The sequence below is a fragment of the Perognathus longimembris genome, chromosome 2 (assembly GCF_023159225.1).
Source record: "Perognathus longimembris pacificus isolate PPM17 chromosome 2, ASM2315922v1, whole genome shotgun sequence".
NCBI lineage: Eukaryota > Metazoa > Chordata > Mammalia > Rodentia > Heteromyidae > Perognathus > Perognathus longimembris.
This window is the reverse complement of record NC_063162.1, coordinates 49635246-49656267: the sequence shown is the minus strand read 5'-3', so window position 1 is coordinate 49656267 and position 21022 is coordinate 49635246. Positions and strand designations below refer to the sequence as shown.

The following is a 21022-nucleotide window of genomic DNA, read 5'->3' as shown; positions in this document are numbered from 1 at the left end:
CATTATATACCAAGATAAATTTGAGTTTTATAAGAACTTAATTCCTTCTATATCTTAAATATTAGCATTTCTGGGGCTTTTAGTGATAAAATTTCTAAAAGAAAACTGTCATTTCATTTTACTCACAATTTGATTAAGCTTAGCTTATATTACTGCTATAAAAGGCCAATAATGTAAAAAAGTATTTACAATTTTTACTACTTTGATCATACTCAGTTTTTATGTCTTTTTACTATTGCAAAACTTCGTTATATGTGACTATTAGGTTTATAAGTCATACTAGACACATGGAAGACGATTAAAAAAACAACACTATTTCTCTAATGTATTTTTCTCAACTACTAAAAGTTTGTGTGTTTTCAGGCACTTCTAAATCTCTAAACACTATGTTTCCTCCTGAGATTATGGTGTTTAAAAATATGACAGGCAAGCTTTAAAACATACAGAATGAGGGGCTGGGGATGTGGCTTAGCGGTAGAGTGCTTGCCTAGCATGCCCATGGGTTAAATTCCTCAGCACCACATAAACAGAAAATGCCTGAAGCGGTGCTGTGGCTCAAGAGGTAAACCTTGAACAAAAAGAAGCCAAGGACAGTGCTCATGCTCTGGAGTCCAAGCCCCAGAACTGGGGGGGGGGGGGGGGAGGGGAGGAAAGAATAAAAGGATAAAAGGGCTAGATAAATGAAGAGGGGGGAAATATAGCAAAGAATCCAGTGTGTATTCTACTAAAGTAAGAGGGAAGGGGAGGGCAGAAGAGGGATAGGTAAAAATGAAGAAAGAGGTGACACTGATGAAGATATTTTGTATTCATGAATTGCTTTGCTAAGTGGCAACCCCTCTGTACAACTACTTAAAGAAAAAATAAAACATACCAAATGGGGCTGGGGATATGGTCTAGTGGCAAGAGAGCTTGCCTCGTATACATGAAGCCCTGGGTTCAATTCCCCAGCACCACATATACAGAAAATGGCCAGAAGTGGCGCTGTGGCTCAAGTGGCAGAGTGCTAGCCTTGAGCAAAGAGAAGCCAGGGACAGTGCTCAGGTCCTGAGTCCAAGGCCCAGGACTGGCCAAAAAAAAAAAAAGAAAGAAAATTTAAAAAAACACATACCAAATGTTGAAAAAGTCAGTTCTAGAATGAGGGAGGAGGTAACAAACAGTACAAGAAATGTACCCAAGGCCTAACGTATGAAACTGTAACCTCTCTGTGCATCACTTTGACAATAAATAAGAAAAAAATTGGAAAAAAAGAGAAAGTTAGTTCTAATACAAATATCTTCATTCCCTTCTCCTCCATCTATCTCCCTTTTTCATGATATTTCTTGATATTTGCCAAAGGCTCACCTGGAACTTGCAATTCTCCTGCTTCAACCTCCTTAACAGCAGGATTAAAGGCATGCATTACCAGGCCTTTCATGATCTGATATTTATCATTAACCTGGATATTTATCCATTAAAATGGATGTGCTCCTTTTGTGAAAATTCATCAAACTATATACTTATAATCTGTACTTTAAACTTTTTTCCTGATGGACAAGTGAATCCAGGACAATGTCCTGGATAGTAGTTTCTTCCTCTTCTCCCAATAGTAGTAGTATCTTCTTTTTGGGGTATTTATCATAGGCTCATAACCATGAATTCTGGGCTATGAACACCTTCATATGCTTCTTTGGGCAGTAGAAAGTAAAAGGCAGATACTGATATGCATTCTTCCCCTATCCGCATGAACTTTTGTCACAATCATTCAGAACAAACTGATATTTTAATGGCCTACCTGTATCACCACAAGTATTCAGAAAACAAGAATGACATGGAAATAACAACTAATCGTTAAGTATTTACTTCTTAATTACTAAAATAGCTAGTCATGTTTGATTCCAAACATATACTCTAAACATAGCTCTTCATATTATCAATCCACATGGTTTTTCAGTCTTAGAAAATTAACATCACATCCATCTATAATGAGTGTCTTTTTCTAAACTTTCCAAAAAATTACAATTGTCATACTTGACTTTTTTACTATGATTTATCAACACAAAGGTTAAGGAATTACATGCAATTCATTCCATACAATCCATGGAATTTACAGAGATACTATATTTCATATAATTTATTATATAGCATATAAAATATTCTACCAAAATATAATTCTGCTATATTTTAGTTCACATAGCTATGTTTTATCCTTTTTACTTACACTCATGTCTTTTCTTTCAGGTATGTCTAGCTACCTATGATATCATGGGTGCTTATTGTACACCATCCTTGGATATCCAATGAACATACACTACAAACTCAGCAGTAGTTATGGTCTGAATAAGACAAGAATCTAGTACGAAACTAGGTAAGATTTCTCCATTTTATTTCTATTCTGCTCTCTTTGCTCTGTCTCTAACACCTTACCACCAACGGGTTCCAAGTCACTCCCATCCTTCTTCAGTACAGCATTGTTCTTCAGTATAGTTTCATCTGGTACTCTGCTCAAAATGATTCTTCTCCTTTCATGTTCCCGCCCATCTCCAGCTTAGCGAACTAGTTCTTTACAACCTCAGTCAAGCTATCAGGCTTTGATGCCAATATTTTAGTTACTAGAAAATATGAGTGACTATACATAGATGTCTCCTCTAAGTCTTTGAGCCTGTTGTGAGAATGCCCTAAAAACATGACACATTTCACTGTTAGGCTTCATCAGGTTGGTGCATGTCCCTTAATTGGATGTTACTATATAATAGTTAAGAGACCACACTAAATAACCACTGAGTTAGAAAACCTGTATTAAAGAGGCTTATTAAAAGATGGTTAAAGGGCTGGGAATATGGCCTAGTGGCAAGAGTGCTTGCCTCCTACACATGAAGCTCTTGGTTCGATTCCCCAGCACCACATATATGGAAAATGGCCAGAAGGGGCGCTGTGGCTCAGGTGGCAGAGTGCTAGCCTTGAGCGGGAAGAAGCCAGGGAAGGTGCTCAGGCCCTGAGTCCAAGGCCCAGGACTGGCCAAAAAAAAAAAAAAAAAAAAGATGGTTAAAATAAAAAAAAGCTTGAAGGTCCATCTAATATTTATGTTGTGCCACAGGAATTACAGGGAATGTAAAGAAGATGACAGGTACTACATTCAAAGTCTTGCCTCAATTTTTCTCATGTTGGATGCAAAGACCAATGCTGGTTATCTGCAATGAATTTCTGGTAACATATTTTAGTGTCATGATGCAAACTGAAGATGTCTTTTTCTGACTTTGATCCACTACAAGATAAACTCCCCATCTCCATTTCTCCTCTTTGGGGTTGAGACAAACTAAACCACACTATCTCCATGTTTCAGATTTAGATCTAATATGTGATATGATTACTTTGTTTTTGACTTGTATCCTTTCTTGTAAATGACTCAGATGAAATACAGCTATTCTTAACTTAGGTATCTTCTGTGTGTGACTTGGTGTCTGCGATCCAACATTCCTGTTTCTGGAGGAGATTAAGAACCATCCTCACCACCATTTGCTTTGCTCTACAAGTGCTTTTCTATTGTTTGGCTCTGCCTTTTTTTTTTCCTCACCCAATATTATCTTGGGGGTGGCTAGGCTAGGGAGGATTTTCTTTGAAGTTTCTTCCAGGTCCTGTTCCACCTTCCTACCAGGTTTCTAAATATCAGGTACTTCCTTCTTCTACCAGGTCCTCACTTAGACCTTCATCCTGCTTTTTTACTATCAGAGTCTACTAGGGTTGACTGATTCTGCTCTAATATATGTCAGGGTCGAGTTTATTTGTTTCTTGTTAGATAGTTCAAATGGCCCAGAATGTGGACTTGTCAGGCTTTACTCTCCTGTTTACTCTCTCTAATCTTGGTACAGGACTGATTTTTTTTCCTTAGATTATTGCCTCAGACAAGGGGCTGGGGATATGGCCTAGTGGTAGAGTGCTCACCTCGTATACATGAAGCTCTGGGTTTGATTCCTCAGCACCACATATATAGATAAAAGCCAGAAGTGGCGCTGTGGCTCAAGTGGTAGAGTGCTAGCCTTGGGCAAAAAGAAGCCAGGACAGTGCTCAGGCCCTGAGTCCATGCCCCAGGACTGAACAAAAACAAAACAAATAAACATTGCCTCAGACAAAACTTATTCCAAGTGTAGTTTTCTACCTTTATTAGAGTATTTCTTTTGTCAGTGGCTTGTTGCCTGAATTCAAATAGATGAAAATCCTCATGCCATGAGGGATACCTAGAGAAAGGAAGGACCTAGAGAAAGGAAGGAAGGACTAATATAAGGAAAAATAAGAAATCACTGTCTCAGGAAACTAGATGGCTAGTGCAGGTTGGGTAATATGCAGGGAAGATGGCTGCTCCTGCCAATCTTACCCTTCCAGACCTCCCCATACACACTTACAATTCCTTGGTTCCAAGCCTAAGTGAAAGGAAATAACCTGTTGTTTTGCTCATCTATATTTTGAATCCACAGGAGATGGGAAAACCTTGAGGTATCTTTTCTTCATCTTGTCTTTTAGATGAGTAACAAACTCACTATAGTGTGTACTCCACTGAGTTGCATCATAGACACTGAATTCATTTGACTGTCAAGACAAAAAAAAAAAAAAAAAAACAACTAACATTTTTCTAGAGGACCCACAGGCACATTCTTGGGTTGCTTTCTTTATGGCATGGCCAAATTTACAAACTGCCAGATCAAGAAGTATGGTCCTTCAGTGACAAAATGCAGACTCTAGGAAACAAGTCAAGGACCCAAATTTCAGGAAAGGTGTAAACCCCCAAGCAACAGATCAGCAGATAAATATTTGAAGTGCCAGGTGCTCCACCAAGCAATTAAGCCCCTGACAAGTTACTGTCCCAATAAGTAACTAATGTATACATAGCAGGAGGAGGCTGATGCCAAAAGTCCCTTGCAGCACCCCCCCACTAAAAGTCCCGAGGTCGCTAACAGGTGAAGGCTAACGCCAGATGTCTTTTGCAAACTTTGACTAATTGTCTGGCTGTTAAGTGACAATGCCCCAGCTAATCAGGAATAGATAACCCACTACAAGTTAACCAATTACCTGTCTTTTTAACTGGGAATCCTCTAGACTTTACTATAAAAACCAGGTGTAATCTGTGCTCAGGGCCTTCGTCCATCTTGGCTGTGTCCATGTGGGCGTAGGTCCGAGCTCGAGCTTGCTAATAAAGGACTCTTTGCTTTTTGCATCGAAAAAAAAAAAAGTGTGATCTTACTAGATCTGTGGTCATTGACTCAGGGGAAAAATAAAGAAAATACCACTGCCCTTTACAGGGTCATCATGCTTCCTACAGCAGCTGACTGCACAATGGCCATCTCCAGCATGATGGTGCTAGAATAGCAGACATAAGATCTGTACCATTTTGTTATCCCACCTCTAGGGAAAATGGTAATCAACCTATGGCTAAACAGTCTATTGAGAGTACTCTAAATTAATATCCTGAATTATAGATGTTATTTTTGTGCACTGGTCTATCAAGCAGTGGCCAAAGATTTCATTTGTCCCCGGAATTCCAGAAAACAAGTGATCAGTTATTATGGTCAGTTTTCATGGTTATTATTTTTTAGTTGTTTTATTTTTGGTGCTGGTACTGGAGCTTGAACTCAGGGTCTCTATCAGCTGTTTCCACTCATGACTGGTACTCTTTAACACTTGAGCCAGTTCCAGTTTTTTCCAGAGTTCCTCAGGTTTGTTTTCCCAAGCTGCTTTAGAACCTCAGTCTTCAGACCTCAGTCTCTGAATCTCTAGGATTACAGGGGCAAGCTACTGTTGTACACCCACATGCAGCTTAAGAAAGGAAGGACTCAGTCCATAGGCATTTGACTTCACTGCATATGACCCATATATGACAAGGCAGATCATAAAGGGAACGTGTGGCAAAGCAATGTCTTACCTCATGGTGGACAGGAGGCAAAGAGACAGAGAGGAAAGGTCCAGGAACCAAATACATCCTTCAAAAGCCAGTGACCTATTTCTTCCAGTAAAGCCCCAACACCTAGTAGCCTATCCAGGTAAGAATTCATCAATGGATTAAGTCACTGGTAAAATTAATATACTCATAATCAAATCACCTCTCAACACCACCAGCTGGGAACCAAGCCTTCAACACATGAGGCTTTTAGGGGATAGTTCATATCCAAACCATTATACACTTAAAAAAAAAGTAGAATGCCACCAGTAGCTCATGCCTATAAATTTTTTAGGGAGGCATAGGTAGGAGGATGGAGGTTCAAGGCAGGTCCTGGACAAAAGTGAAGACTCTACTGAAAAAGTAAAGCAAAAATGGCTGAAGGTGTGATGCAAATAGTAAAGGTACTTTTTGATAGGCAAAGTACTGGAATGGGGATGTGGTTCAAGTGGTAGAGCAGAATGCAAGGCTCTGAGTTCAATCTCCAATGGCAGGGAGGAAAAATAAAGTGAAATATTAAGATAAATCTAACAAAACACCTATAGGATCTCTACAATATAATAAAAGAAATCACAGGAAAATTGGAAAGAGATAAATCCATGTTCATGAGTTAGTACACAACACAGTAAGGAGGATGTCAATTATCCCATAAATTAATATATAGGTTGAATATGATTCTCATGAGAATACTACTATTTTATAAATACAGATTTTGTTGTTGTTGTTAGTCATGGGGCTTGAACTTGGGGCCTGGGCACTGTTCCTGAGCTTTTCCACTCAAGGCTAGGGCTGTACCATTTTGAGCTACAGTACCACTTCCAGTTCTCATGGACTTCCCTGCCCAGGCTGGCTTTGAGCCATGATCTTTATATCTCAGCCTCCTGAGTAGCTAGGACTATAGGCATAATCTACCAGCACCTAGTAACTACAGATTCTTTTAAAAAATTAGTTTTAAATTAATGTGGAAAGGTAAAGAAACTAGAATAGCTAAAACAATTCTAAGCAAGATAATAGTGAGGGAAGACACTCTAACTTCAGCATTTATTTTATAGGTATAGAAATTCAAGTCTATGTGGTACTGGGGGAAAGAAGTATAGATGGCTGGGAATGTGGCATAGTGGTAGAGTGCTTGCTTAGCATGCATGAAGCCCTGAGTTTGATTCCTCAGCACCATAAAACAGAAAAAGTCAGAAGGGGTACTGTGGCTCAAGTGGTAGAGTGCTAGTCTTGAGCAAGAAGAAGCCAGAGACAGTGCTGAGGCTCTGAGTTCAAGCACCATGATTGGTTAAAAAAAAAAAAAGCATAGACATAGAGATCAATGGAATAGAATAGAGAACCCAGAAACAGCTCCACATCAGAATGACCAATTAATTTTGACAAAGACACAAAAGAAATTTAATGGATTACTGAAAATTAGTGCCATAGACACTGAATATCTAAAGACAAGTATAAGGTGAGGGGAAGGTAGAGCCTTTACCAAATTCCACACTTTGTGTATAACTTAATTCAAAATGTATCATATTTAAATTTATAGTATAAATTTACAGAAGTTTTATAAAATAGCATAAAAGAAAACCTTCACAAAACCTTTCACTTCAAGACTCTGTGAAGAGAATGTAAAGACAAAGTACAGACTAGAGAAGATATTTTCCTCATTTATAAGCCATATCACCTGAAAAAGGACTAACACCTTGAATGCATAAAGAACTTTCAAAGTTAAACAATAAAAGAAATAAAAATCCAATTAAAAAATGAGTGAAAGTGCCAGGCACCAGTGGCTTATGCCTGTAAAACTAACAGCTCAGGAGGCTGAGATCTGAGAATCGTGGTTTGAAGCCAGCCAGGGCAGGAAAGTCCCTGAGATTCTTATCTCCAATTAATCACAGAAAAAGCTGTCAGTGAGCTGTAGCTCAAGTGGTAGAGAGCTAGCCTTGAGCAAAAAGAGCGCAGAGACAGTACCCAGGCTGAGTTGGAGCACCAGGACTGGGGGAAAAGAAAAAGAACTTCAGATAAACACACACTAACTGAGATATAAGTCTTAGTGTATTAGGCTGAGGGAAAAGAGCCAATCTCAAAAGGTCACATATTGTGTGATTCCATTTCTGCAATATTCTCAAAGTGACAAATAGTTAAATAAAGATGGAATAGATGAGTGGCTGTCACATATTAGAGATGGAGTGTGCCTAAGGGTATCAGGTAACTGTAAAGAGATAACACAAGAGAGATCCTCATAGTAATGGCACAGTTTCTATGTGGGCATTAATCTCTTCATGATAAAATGCTACAGAACTACACACACCCACACACCCACACAAACACACACACACACAGAGTGAACCATAGCCCTTTTCTTGGTTTTGATACTGTATTATAATCATGTAAGATATATTATATGTACTATAGGAAACTGAGAGAAGATACATACGATTTCTGTAACATATTGTGACTGCCTGTAAATCTAATTTCAAAATAAAATATGTAAAGACTTCTTTTTAAAAGAAACAGAGGGGCTGGGGATATGGCCTAGTGGCTAGAGTGCTTGCCTCCTATACATGAAACCCTGGGTTCGATTCCCCAGCACCACATATACAGAAAACGGCCAGAAGGGGCGCTGTGGCTCAAGTGGCAGAGAGCTAGCCTTGAGCAAAAAAAAAGCCAGGGACAGTGCTCAGGCCCTGAGTCCAAGGTCCAGGACTGGCAAAAAACAAACAAACAGAAAACGGCCAGAAGTGGCGCTGTGGCTCAAGTGGCAGAGTGCTAGCCTTGAGCAAAAAGAAGCCAGAGACAGGTCTCAGGCCCTGAGTCCAAGCCCCAGGACTGGCAAAAAAAAAAAAACAAACAAACAGAAAACGGCCAGAAGTGGCGCTGTGGCTCAAGTGGCAGAGTGCTAGCCTTGAGCAAAAAGAAGCCAGAGACAGGTCTCAGGCTCTGAGTCCAAACCCCAGGACTGGCCAAAAAAATAAATAAATAAAAGAAACAGAATTTTTTTTTTTTTTTTTTTTGGCCAGTCCTGGGCCTTGGACTCAGGGCCTGAGCACGGTCCCTGGCTTCTTCCCGCTCAAGGCTAGCACTCTGCCGCTTGAGCCACAGCGCCGCTTCTAGCCGTTTTCTGTATATGTGGTGCTGGGGAATCGAACCTAGGGCCTCGTGTATCCGAGGCAGGCACTCTTGCCACTAGGCTATATCCCCAGCCCGAAACAGAATATTTTTGTAATCCTAGTTACTCTGGAGGCTGAATTATGAGGATCACCATCTGAAGCCAGCTGGGCAGAAAAGTCCATGAGACTCTTATCTCTAACTATGCAAAGAAAGCAGGAAGTACAGTTGTAGCTCAAGTGGCCTTGAGTGAAAAAGCTGAGGGAAAGCTTAAGGCCCCGAGTTCAAGCCCCAGTAGCGCCCTCCTTACCTCTCTCTTCCTCTCTCTCTCTCACACCACCCCGAGACTAAGATCTGAGGACTGTGGTTCAAAGCCAACCAACTAGGGCAAAAATGTCCTTCAGTCTCCAAGTAACCACCAGCAAACCAGAAGTGGCGCTGTGGCTCAAATGGCAAAGTGCTAGCCTTGAGCAGAGAGAAGCCAGGGAAACTTTGCTTAGGCCTTGAGTCCAGGGCCCAGGACTGGCAAAAAAAAAAAAAGGAAGTGGAGCTATGGCTCAAAGTGGCAGATTGCTAGCCTTAAGAAGAATAGTTTAGGGCTGGGGATATGGCCTAGTGGCAAGAGTGCTTGCCTCGTATACATGAGGCCCTGGGTTCGATTCCCCAGCACCACATATATAGAAAATGGCCAGAAGTGGTGCTGTGGCTCAAGTGGCAGAGTGCTAGCCTTGAGCAAAAGGAAGCCAGGGACGGTGCTCAGGCCCTGAGTCCAAGGCCCAAGACTGGCCAAAAAAAAAAAAAAGAAAAGAAAAATAGTTTAGGGACAGAATTCAGGACCTGAGTTCAAGTCTCACAACTGAAAACACACACACACACACACACCTCAGCTTGTCTCAGTCTCCAGAGTAGCATGCATACAGGTCTAAACCATCACATGTGTGTATTTTTCTTTTAATATACTTTTCCTTTTCTTTTCTTCTTCTTCTTTTTTTTTTTTGCCAGTCCTGGGGCTTGTACTCAGGCAGGGCCAAGCACTGTCCCTGGCTTCTTTTTGCTCAAGGCAAACACTACCACTTGAGCCACAGTTCCACTTCTGGCTTTTTCTGTTTATGTGGTGCTGAGGAATCAAACCCAGGGCTTCGCGCATGCTAGGCAAGCACTCTACCACTAAGCCACATTCCCAGTCCAATATATGCGATTTTTCAATAAAGAAAATGTTAACCACGAGATCTGCCAAGAATTGTTTTAAAAAGGGGAAATGGGGAAATAAGTTAAATAAGATTAATACAGATAGGGTAAATTTGATCAAAGTTCATTATGTATGTTATAAATATAAGGAGGCATTTTTGTATAACTAATTTATGCTCATAAAAATGTGCCAAAAAGAAATAAAATACTAAAACATTACCAGATATTTTGGGGTGGGCTTTCATGCCACATTAAATATATCTAAATTTTCTTTATATAATGACCATATAATACTAATTAGAAAAAGAATTTTAAGAAAATGAAAACTATAGTTTCTTACTGTTTGGAGTACATAATACTTACATAGATATAAATAGAAAAAATAAAACTTTCTAAACTTTCTACAATTATTAATTTACTAATTACTCACTAATTGTTAATTCACTACACACTAAACTAAATATGAAATATATCAAGGCAAAACCACCAAGTCCGGGCTGGGAATATGGCTTAGTGGTAAAGTGCTCACCTCACGAAGCCCTGGGTTCAATTCCTCAGCACCACATATATAGATAGAAAAAGCCGGAAATGGCGCTGGGCTCAAGTGGTAGGGTGCTAGCCTTGAGCAAAAAGAAGCCAGGGACAGTGCTTAGGCCCTGAGTTCAAGCCCCAGGACTGGCAAAAAACAAAACAAAACAAAACCACCAAGTCCACAAAAAGATCTGATTGTAACTCGAGCTCCATCACCCATTAACAAATGGACTTTGAAAAATGGCTTAACCCTTATACCATCAGGAGTCAAGAGATTACAGTTATCTGGAGCTTTAAGCACATCATGTTTTGTAAGTCAGCAGCACTGAATTCTTACAATATCAGAACTAGAAGTGACTTATGAGATATAGTATAATTCTTCAATTTACTGATGAAGAAATTTAGGTTGACTTAGGTCACACAGTAGAAGTTTAGAGAACTATTTGTTAAAAGAATCCAGTATGAAATCCACAAGGTCTAGCAGTTAAGAATTCTGTTTCTGGTTTAAATTGTGGATTTACCAATCCACATAAAGCCGCATATCCTTTGCAGTTTTGTAATCTACTTGGTCCTCACTTTTCCCTTTTTTTTTTGGTCAGTCATGGGGCTTGAAGTTGGAGGGCAGGTACTGTTCCTAAGTTCTTTTGCTCCAGACTAGGACTCAACCACACAGAGCCACTCCTGGTTTTCTGGTGGCTAAATGGATAAGATTCTGATGGGCTTTCCTGCCTGGGCTGGCTTGGAACTACAATCCTCAGATCTCAGCCTCCTGAGTAGCTAGAATTATAGGTGTGAGCCACCAGCACCTGGCACTTTTCTTTTTCTTTCTTTTTTCTTTTTGGCTAGAACAATCCTGAGGATTTGTACTTGTTAGGCAACATTCTACCACTTGAGGAACTCTGATTGCCCTTTTTGTGTCATTCATTCATTCATTCATTCACCTATGCTGATCCTGGGGCTTAAACTCCGGGCGGATGCTGTTCCCAAGATTTTTTGCTCCAAGCTAGCACTCTACCATTGGAGCCACAGCTTGACTTCTGACTTTTCTGGTGTTAAAGTAAAGATAAGAGTCTCATGAGGGGCTGGGGATATGGCCTAGTGGCAAGAGTGCCTGCCTCATATACATGAGGCCCTGGGTTCGATTCCCCAGCACCACATACACAGAAAATGGCCAGAAGTGGCGCTGTGGCTCAAGTGGCAGAGTGCTAGCCTTGCAAAAAAGAAGCCAGGGACAGTGCTCAGGCCCTGAGACCAAGCCCCATGACTGGCCAAAAAAAAAGAGTCTCATGAGGTCCCAGGCGCAGCAGCTTCCGCGGGCTGGCGGTTCAGACATGGCCAAGTCCAAGAACCACACCACGCACAACCAGTCCCGGAAATGGCACAGAAATGGCATCAAGAAACCCAGATCACAAAGATACAAATCTTTAAAGGGGGTAGACCCCAAGTTCCTGCGGAACATGCCTTTTGCCAAGAAGCACAACAAGAAGGGCTTTAAGAAGATGCAGGTGGGGGCTGGGGATATGGCCTAGTGGCAAGAGTGCCTGCCTCATATACATGAGGCCCTGGGTTCGATTCCCCAGCACCACATATACAGAAAATGGCCACAAGTGGCGCTGTGGCTCAAGTAGTGCTAGCCTTGAGCAAAAAGAAGCCAGGGACAGTGCTCAGGCCCTGAGTCCAAGCCCCAGGACTGGCCAAAAAAAAAAAAAAAGAAGAAGATGCAGGCGAACAATGCCAAGGCCATGAGCGTGCGGGCTGAGGCCATCAAGACACTGGTGAAGCCCAAAGTCGTGAGCAACAAACGCAAACTCCCCCAGCAGCCCACAAGCAAGCTGCAGCGCCTCGCCTTCATAGCCCACCCCAAGCTCAGGAAGCGCATCCGCGCCTACATGGCCAAGGGCCTCAGGCTCGCCACGCCCAAGGCCAGGGCCCAGGCCCAGGCCCAGGCTGCAGCCGCAGCACGAGCTACCACTCCAACTCAGGCCCAGGCCCAGGCCGCTGCCACTAAGGGTGCTCAGGCTTCAGCCTCTAAGGGAGCCCAGGCCTCAGCCCCTAAGGGAGCCCCTAAGGGATCGCAGGCCACTGCCCCTAAGGGATCCCAAGCTCCAGCCCCTAAGGGAGCCCAGGGTCCTGTGAAGGGCCCACAGTTAAGACGCGTCTGCTCATGAGAGATGGTGGACTGCCGTGGTTCCCTGGCTGCTGTTTGGGGGGGGGGGGGCAGTGGCCCGTGTGGGTTCTCCAATAAACCTGAGGTGGAAAAAAAAAAAAAAGTCTCATGAACTTTTCTGTCCCAGCTCACTTTGAACCATGATTCTGTGCTCAGCTTCCTGAGCAGCTAGGATTACAGATATGAACCACTGGCATCCAGCAGTGTGTTGGTTATTCACCCCTGAGCCACAACTTGGATTGCAATCACTTATCAGTGTTTCCCCAAGGAGTTGCAATGACAAATGTATGACACATGCTAGAGTCTCAAGTACTCTTTTTGGCCAGCTGGGCTGGCCTGGAACCATGATCCCCTTATCTATATCTCCCAAGTAGCTAGTACTACAAGGCTTGAGCCACCTATCCTAGTCTGTCCTCATTGGCTTGATGTGTAAAATGAGAATAATAGTGCCTATTTCATAGGTAATGGATTTACAATAGTGCTTGGCAAATGGAAACTGCTCAATAAATATAAACTGGCTTTGCCATCATAATGAACTCCTTTGAGCCAGGTGGCTCACTCCTCAGTTGAAGCCTCAGCACCAGCACAAACAAAACTCCTCTGTCTGTTATAAAACATTGCTACAGGGCTGAAATTATAGTCATATATCAATAAACTGCCATAGAGTAAGAGAATATTAAAGGTTGATACCTTTGGGCTTATGTTAAATAAATATGAATACATGAAAAACAGATGTTAAATTGCATAAAGGTTGAATTTAATCAAAATGACTGTAATAAACTAATATAAACTGAAAAAGAGTAACAATACATGACTCCATTATCCAATGTAGAATCCTACACACAGGGATGTGTGTTTCTCATTTATTAATTTACTATAAAATTTAACTAAATAAAAGTATTTCAACAGGAGTATATCACTAATGATCTTTTTTTTCCTGTGCTTGGGGCCTGAACCTAGGGTCTCAGGTATGCTAGGCAAGTACTTCACCACTGAGCTAAATCCCCCAGCCCTCTCCATTTTTACAATTTTTACACACAATACCATAAAAGCACAGGCAAAATAGATAACCGGATTTAGTAAACCAAGAAGCTTTTCACAACAACAAAAAACAATAAAATGAAGAGACAATCTGAAGAATGGGGGGACAATGTCAAGCTATTATTCTAACAAAAGACAACTAGCTGTTGGAGGCGTGGCTCAGTTGGTAGAATGCTAGACAAAGAACAAAAGTGTCAGGTACCAAGTTCTAGTCCCAATCTCCAACCAAGAAAAAAACAACAAAAAACCGAAAGACTACCATCCAGAATAAGGAACCAGTAAAACTCAATACAACTCAAATAATCGATTTTGAAAATTGGCAAATGACATTAGACTTCACAAAAGGAGAAAATGTTCAACATCATTAGCCTTAAGGAAAATGCAAATCAACTCAGAAGTATCAGCTTATCCAAGTCAAAATGGTTACCAAAGCCAGGTAACCAATGACTCACACCGATTAAGCCTAGCTACTCAGGAGGCTGAGATATGAGGATAGCAGTTGGAAGCCCACTATGGCAGAAAAGCCTGTGAGACTCTTATTTCCACTTAACCAGCAAAAAGACAGAGTGAAGCTGAGACTCAAGTGGTAGAGTGCTAGCCTTGAACACAAAAGCTCAGGGTAGCATCCAGGCCGAGTTCAAGTACCAGTACAGGCATATATACACAAAATCAAATGATATCCATAACCAGGCACACTAGCATGTACCTGTCATCCTAGCTGCTCAAGAGGCTGTGGCAAGAGGATTCCTTAGACAAAGGAGTTTTGGATTAGTCTGCACAAGATAGAGAGACTGGGGGGAAGGGATATTCTATCATTTGCAGCAACATGAATGTAACTGGAGACATTATATTACATAAAATAAGTTAGACACAGAAAGTAATAGTGTTATTTCTCTTATGTGGATGCTGTAAAAGTCAATCCAACTGTACAATAGGCTGACAAACATAGGAGAAAGGGAGGAGAGAGAGAGAATACTAAGTTAGATCAAAGTAGTCAGTTCTGAGGCTGTGGGGATAGCTCAGTAGAGTTCTTGTCCACCATGTGCAAGATTCTGGCTTTAATCTCCAGCACAGCAATACAAAACAGAAAAAGAGAAAAGAATAACTTCTAGTGCTCTATGCACAATTAGGTGATTGTGCATAGTTCACAATAACCTATTGTATATTTTATGGATAACTAGAAGAAAGAACTCAAAAACTCCAAACTAAAATACTCATAAGGCAATGGAAGTCTTATTTGCTGTTATTTCATCAGTATACATTGTATATGTGTATTAAAACATCGCACTTATTATGTGTTATCACAAACACTCATTATTATTATTATTTGCCAGTCCTGGGGCTTTAACTCAGGGCCTGAGCACTGTCCCTGGCTTCTTTCTGCTCAAGGCTAGCATCTACCACCTGAGCCACTTCTGGCTTTTTCTATATATGTGGTGCTGAGGAATCAAACCCAGGGCTTCATGTATGCGAAGCAAGCACTCTACCTCTAGGCCAACTCCCCAACCCCAACACTTATTATTATTTTTTAAGTTTAGGGATAGAAATGCTAACTACTTTGATTTTATTCACAATGTAAAATCATCACACTGTACCCCACAAATATGCATATTTAAGATACTAAATTTTAGAAAGAAAAAATTTAAGTATTTCATAGATAAGTATGCACACAAGAGAAACAAATTATGTTTTCAGACCCATAAAAACAACATCAAAATTCTTTTTTTTTTTTTTTTTTTTTTGGCCAGTCCTGGGCCTTGGACTCAGGGCCTGAGCACTGTCCCTGGCTTCCTTTTGCTCAAGGCTAGCATTCTGCCACTTGAGCCACAGCGCCACTTCTGGCCATTTTCTGTATATGTGGTGCTGGGGAATTGAACCCAGGGCCTCATGTATACGAGGCAAGCTCTCTTGCCACTAGGCCATATCCCCAGCCCAAGAACATCAAAATTCTTATGAAATAAAAAAGTAAAAACTACAATGTAGTAGGATAAGGCTTTGAGTTATTGCATCTAAATTTTGTGGTAACTCTGTAACTTATTGTACTTTTGGACTACTTATCTTTTTTCATTCTATCTAAAAATTTTTAACCCTAAATGAACACTTTTTTGTGAGCAAACAAAAACTATTCTTTCTATATCCAAAGCTCAAAGATAACTTACTTTTTCTTAGTCAGCACAAGATACTGTTTCAAAAACATCTGTGAAATCTGCAATAACAAATGGTTCCAAAGACTGAGCCAATTCTCCTATCCATTTCTGACACTCTTTAGTACTGATTTCCTATTGTTGCACATTTGAAAACATTAAGTTGCTTCTTCTGTTACACTCTCTTGGCTGTACTTCAGTTCAGAGACATTTTTTGGTGTCCTGACCCCTTATATACACTATTCAAAACACTGCCACCTATGTGGAAGAACACAAATCTTTTCTGGCTCCAACTTATCTTCAAACTTAGATGTCCACTACTATTAGTGGTAATTCCACACTGTAGCCAGAATGGTCTGAGCTCAAAGAGTAAGCTGACAGATACCAGTTTGCTCATACCTATAATCTTAAGCTACTCAGGAGGCTGAGATCTAAGATTGAAGTTGGAAGTCAGCCGGGGCAGGAAAGTCCCCAAGACTCTAATCTCTAACCACCAAAAAGCTGGACGTAAGGCAGTGACTCAAATGGTAAAGTGATAGCCTTGAACTAAAAAGGTCAGAGACAGCATCCAGGCCCTGAGTTCAAGTCCCAGGACTGGTAGGTGTGCGTGTGCACGCACACACACATCTAAGAAATCACTGCCCACTTTATATACTCAGCTGTACCAAAAGTTTTCACATGACAATCAAAATTTAGAGATGGGCTCCTGTCCTGGTCCCATGCCACAGCACACTAGTAAAGAAGTCTATAAAGTTCTCATGCTTACCTTAATGAGTATAAGCAGGCTAGCAGTTTGAGATATTGATGGGTAAAATTTTTAAAAATAATCTTATATCCTAAAACCCAATCATATAATGCAAAAGTATAAACTGGCTCAGGACTTCATATTCCATTTCCTACTATGATATGGGGGTTTGGGTTTGGAGGGAAACAAAAGAATGTGTGCTACATTTGGCCCCACAATGGGTAGAAATATAAGACAGGAAAAGAGTTCCATCTTTTAGTTAATGACCATGCTAGGTACCCAACTACTAACATCACATATTTCATCAGGCTTGGAAATAAAAATTTTGAAGTAAGTTTGAAGCCAGCCTGGGCAAACAAATCTGAAAGACTCTAATCTCCAGTTATCCAACAATTAGCTGATCTACACCTCAAATGGTCAAGTGCCACAGGCAAAAAAAAGAAGAAGAGGAGGAAGAAGAGGAGGAGGAGGAGGAGGAGGAGGAGGAGGAGGAGGAGGAGGAGGAGGAGGAGGAGGAGGAGGAGGAGGAGAAGGAGGAGGAGGACGACGACGACAACGACAACGACGACTGTGTGAGAGTGGGAAGCCTAGAGTTCAAGCCCTGGAACTGAGTGCAGGAACACACAAACACACAGACACATAACATTAAATCTTAAAGTAATAGTTAACAAGTAGCTCTCCCTCCCCAAGTACTGGAAATTGAACCCAGAACCTCGTGCATGTTACACAAGTATTTTACCACTGAGTTACATTCCTGGCCTAATAGAGCATTATCGTATGACAAAATAATAATAACATTATGGCCTTGGGACATGGTAAATTATATAAGATTCTAGACACACACACAGTGAGACCAAAGGATACTCTTAGGAGAGGAACACAAAGGTACAATACCTATGTGCCTCTGATCATATAAAATAAACTCCAGGAAGAGGCAGGAAGGTTATTTCTTCTCCACCCACTACCCACCCCTTGGACACAGGGCCTGAGCACTGTCCCTGGCTTCTTTTTGCTCAAGGCTAGCACTCTACCTCATAAGCAACAGCACCACTTTTGGCTTTTTTTATGTGGTGCTGAGGAATCGAACCCAGGGCTTTGTGCATGCTAGACAGGCATTCTACCACTAAGCCATGTTCCCAACCCCCAAGGTTATTTCTTAATTGTTTTTCTTTTCTTTTTGTTTTATTTGTTCATTTATCTGTCTTTGGGAAGGCAAGAGAGGGCACAGAAATGAAGAGACAAATGTTGAACAAATGCAGCAGTGGTACTCTCTAAACACTATGTTGAAAATCAACTTTACAACTTGTGAGTGGGGACAGGAGGGAAAAACTGAGATAGAGCAAGGGAAGGGATGACATTGTCCAAAAACAAATGTACTCATTACCTGACTTATGTAACTATTATCCCTCTGTACATCACCTCTATAATTAAAAATTTAAAATAATATTAATCAAATATTCATGATTTAAGTTTCTCAAAGTGTTCAAATTCCAATTCTCAACAGAACCCATGAAAAACAAAAAGGGGTTTACAGCCAACTATGCAGTGAATAAGTCTATGCAGACTGAAGAGTGTGCTACTGACATCAAAACTAGTTTAAGAGTTTCCATAAGTTCTGCCATTGTAGTCATGATAGCTGCTTCTGCCTTACAAAACGTACTTTATAATAACATGGATTATCTTTTTTACTAAGAAACTGAGAACTGACAAAGGGAAATGAAAATATGATGATCAATAGATCCACTAGTCTATTAATTAAATTCTATCTTTAATTTTACAGTAACACCAAGATGTAACCTTAATAGAGTCCTAGTATTTCATGCCAATACTTATGCAGAGCTACGTATGGCATTCCAGTGATAAAAAGCACAAACATAGCAGTGATATACTATGTGAACTTCTTCAACCAAAGATATTTATTCAGGTAAGGAAGTTAATCTTTTGATAACCTTTAAAAAATCAAAGCTAAGAAGTTACCTCTCCTCTAACCCAGCATTTTGATAGTCTAGTTACACAAACTAATTTAATAGCTTCTTGCAATCAGTCAATTATCATCTCATGAAGATTAAACAGCAAATACTTGTTCAAATTACAAAGCCCTTGATTGAAAGTTTCTTTTGAAATGGTTTAATTTATAATCAGATTAAAAAGTTGTAAACGTAAAACATTATATGAAATGTGGCTGAAGACTTCATGGAGTCATGCCCTTATAATTCAACAATTACAAAGGAAAATTATCTTATTTCTAAGGAGGAAAAAGGCAATATTGTCTAAAAAGAAATGTACTCATTACGTACATACTTATTGTAATCACTATTTTTCTTGCACACTTATGGTTTGGGTACTGTGTTTTATATAAAAAGCATCTGTGCACTAACCTGTCCCCATTCCTTTTGCTCCTAACTACAAACATCATTTTACTAAAAATATTGATACAAACCTGCAAAATGGTACTTGAATACTGGTCTTTTCAATATCTCTCAAACTCTGTGTGTGTGTGTGTGTGTGTGTGTGTGTGTGTGTACTTTTTAAAACTGTGATTGTAAGGGTGATTACAGAGGGGTTACAGTTATAGGAATCAGGTAATGAATGAGTACTTTTCTTTTGAGACAATGTCACCCTTTCCCTCCCTTTCTCCCAGTTTTTCCCTCCTGTCCCCACCCACAAGTTGTATAGTTAATTTTCAACACTGTGTCTAGTGAGTACCAATTCTGCATTTGTTCATCTTTTTTCCTCTCAATTTTTTTTTCTTTCTGGGGCTTAACTCAGGGCATGGAAGCTGTCCCTGACCTATTTTGCTCAAAGCTAGTGCTCTACCACTTTGAGCCACTGCTCCACTTGTGGTTTTCTAGTGGTTAATTGGATATGAGATTCTCAGCAGGCTGGCTTTGAAACATGATCTTCAGATCTCAGCCTCCTGAGTAGCTAGGATTACAAGTGTGAGCCACCAGTGCCCAGCCTCCCAAATTTTTAAAAGATCATTCCAATCCTGGATTGATCGGCAAGAGGAAGATCTGGTAAACTCCGGGAGGGCAGTGTTTTCATGTGCCCTCAACCCAGCATTGACCATATTTCTACCAAGTGGCTATCTCTATGTGTCATCTCAAACTGGGAGGACCCGTCAATTCACACAGAATACTATGAGTCTGTAAACCAAATTTGTTTCCATTCTAATTTTGGGTTCTGGGTACAGGGGTTTCAACTTGGAGCCTTGCACTTGATGGATATCGGGCTTTAAAAATCTTGTTTTCAAAAACACTCTCATGGTTATCCCCACACACATATACACTGGCCTGGACTGCAAATTCATTTTTGCTTCCCAGATGTAGCTGGAATGACAGGTGCATGATTCCAGGCCCAGATTTTCAATTAACTGAGATGGTCTCCTAAACTTTTTGCTTGACAGGATTCAAACAACAATCCTACAAATCTCTGACTCCCAAGGATTATGGGTGTGAGCCACTGTGTTTGGTCTTCAATTTAACTTTTTTTTTTTTTTTTTTTTTTTTTTGCCAGTCTCAGGGCTTGAACTCAGGGCCTGGGAGCTATCCCTGAGCCTCTTTGTGCTCAAAGCTAATGCTCTACCACTTGAGCCACTGTGCCACTTCAGGCTTTTTCTGAGTAGTTTATTGGAGTTATATAAGAGTCTCACAGACTTATCTGCCTGGGCTGGCTTCGAACCTCAGAGCTCAGCCTCCTGAACAGCTAGGATTACAGGCATAAGCCACTAGTGCCCGAACTAACTAAAATTTTCAAGGCAATTCTTAAGATTTTTTTTCGGATTTAAACTTGTCTAATACTTACACTTATTTAAGGAAGAAGCACAAAGAAAGAGTATGCCATTACTGTTAGAAGAAATCTGAATGACATCTTTTATTTTCAAAATCACGCCTTTTACCACCTTCTTCAAACCTCACTTCCTCAGTACTACTCCCCCACATTCCTGTAGGCAAATCAGCGATGAACACTGCTCCTCGCACTCGAGATTCTTAAAATGATCCACCGGTTCACGAACAAGAGAGCCCTATAATCCAAGCACTGAGCCCTGGCAATCTATCATGCCTTGAAAGATACCTGTCTGTACAAATGCCCAGTGTCCTAAATTAGATCTCTCAAACGCTCCTTTTCTCTCTGGTCCACATTTCTCTTTTTAATTACTTCTCAACCCTTTAGCCAAGCTACTTCCCATCCCGCAGCCGCCCCAC

The 21022-nt window shown here is 40.6% G+C and overlaps 2 protein-coding genes across 3 annotated transcripts in view; one reads left to right on the top strand and one right to left on the bottom strand.

Moving 5' to 3' along the window:
• Nucleotides 1–21022, bottom strand: part of Samd8 (sterile alpha motif domain containing 8) — a 46090-nt gene that overhangs the window by 24490 nt on the left and 578 nt on the right. The window lies entirely within an intron of this gene.
• Nucleotides 12018–12888, top strand: LOC125344179 (60S ribosomal protein L29-like). The gene is made up of 2 exons (XM_048336796.1): nucleotides 12018–12225; nucleotides 12445–12888. Exons 1-2 carry the CDS (start codon nucleotides 12052–12054, stop codon nucleotides 12886–12888), a joined length of 618 nt encoding a protein of 205 aa, XP_048192753.1. The 5' UTR covers nucleotides 12018–12051.

Excerpts from the sequence above, each read along its gene's own strand:
- LOC125344179 (XM_048336796.1), top strand. The coding sequence starts at position 12,052 with ATGGCCAAGTCCAAGAACCACACCACGCACAACCAGTCCCGGAAATGG. Across the intron at positions 12,226-12,444 it reads AGGGCTTTAAGAAGATGCAG|GCGAACAATGCCAAGGCCAT; the intron begins GTGGGGGCTGGG and ends AAGAAGATGCAG.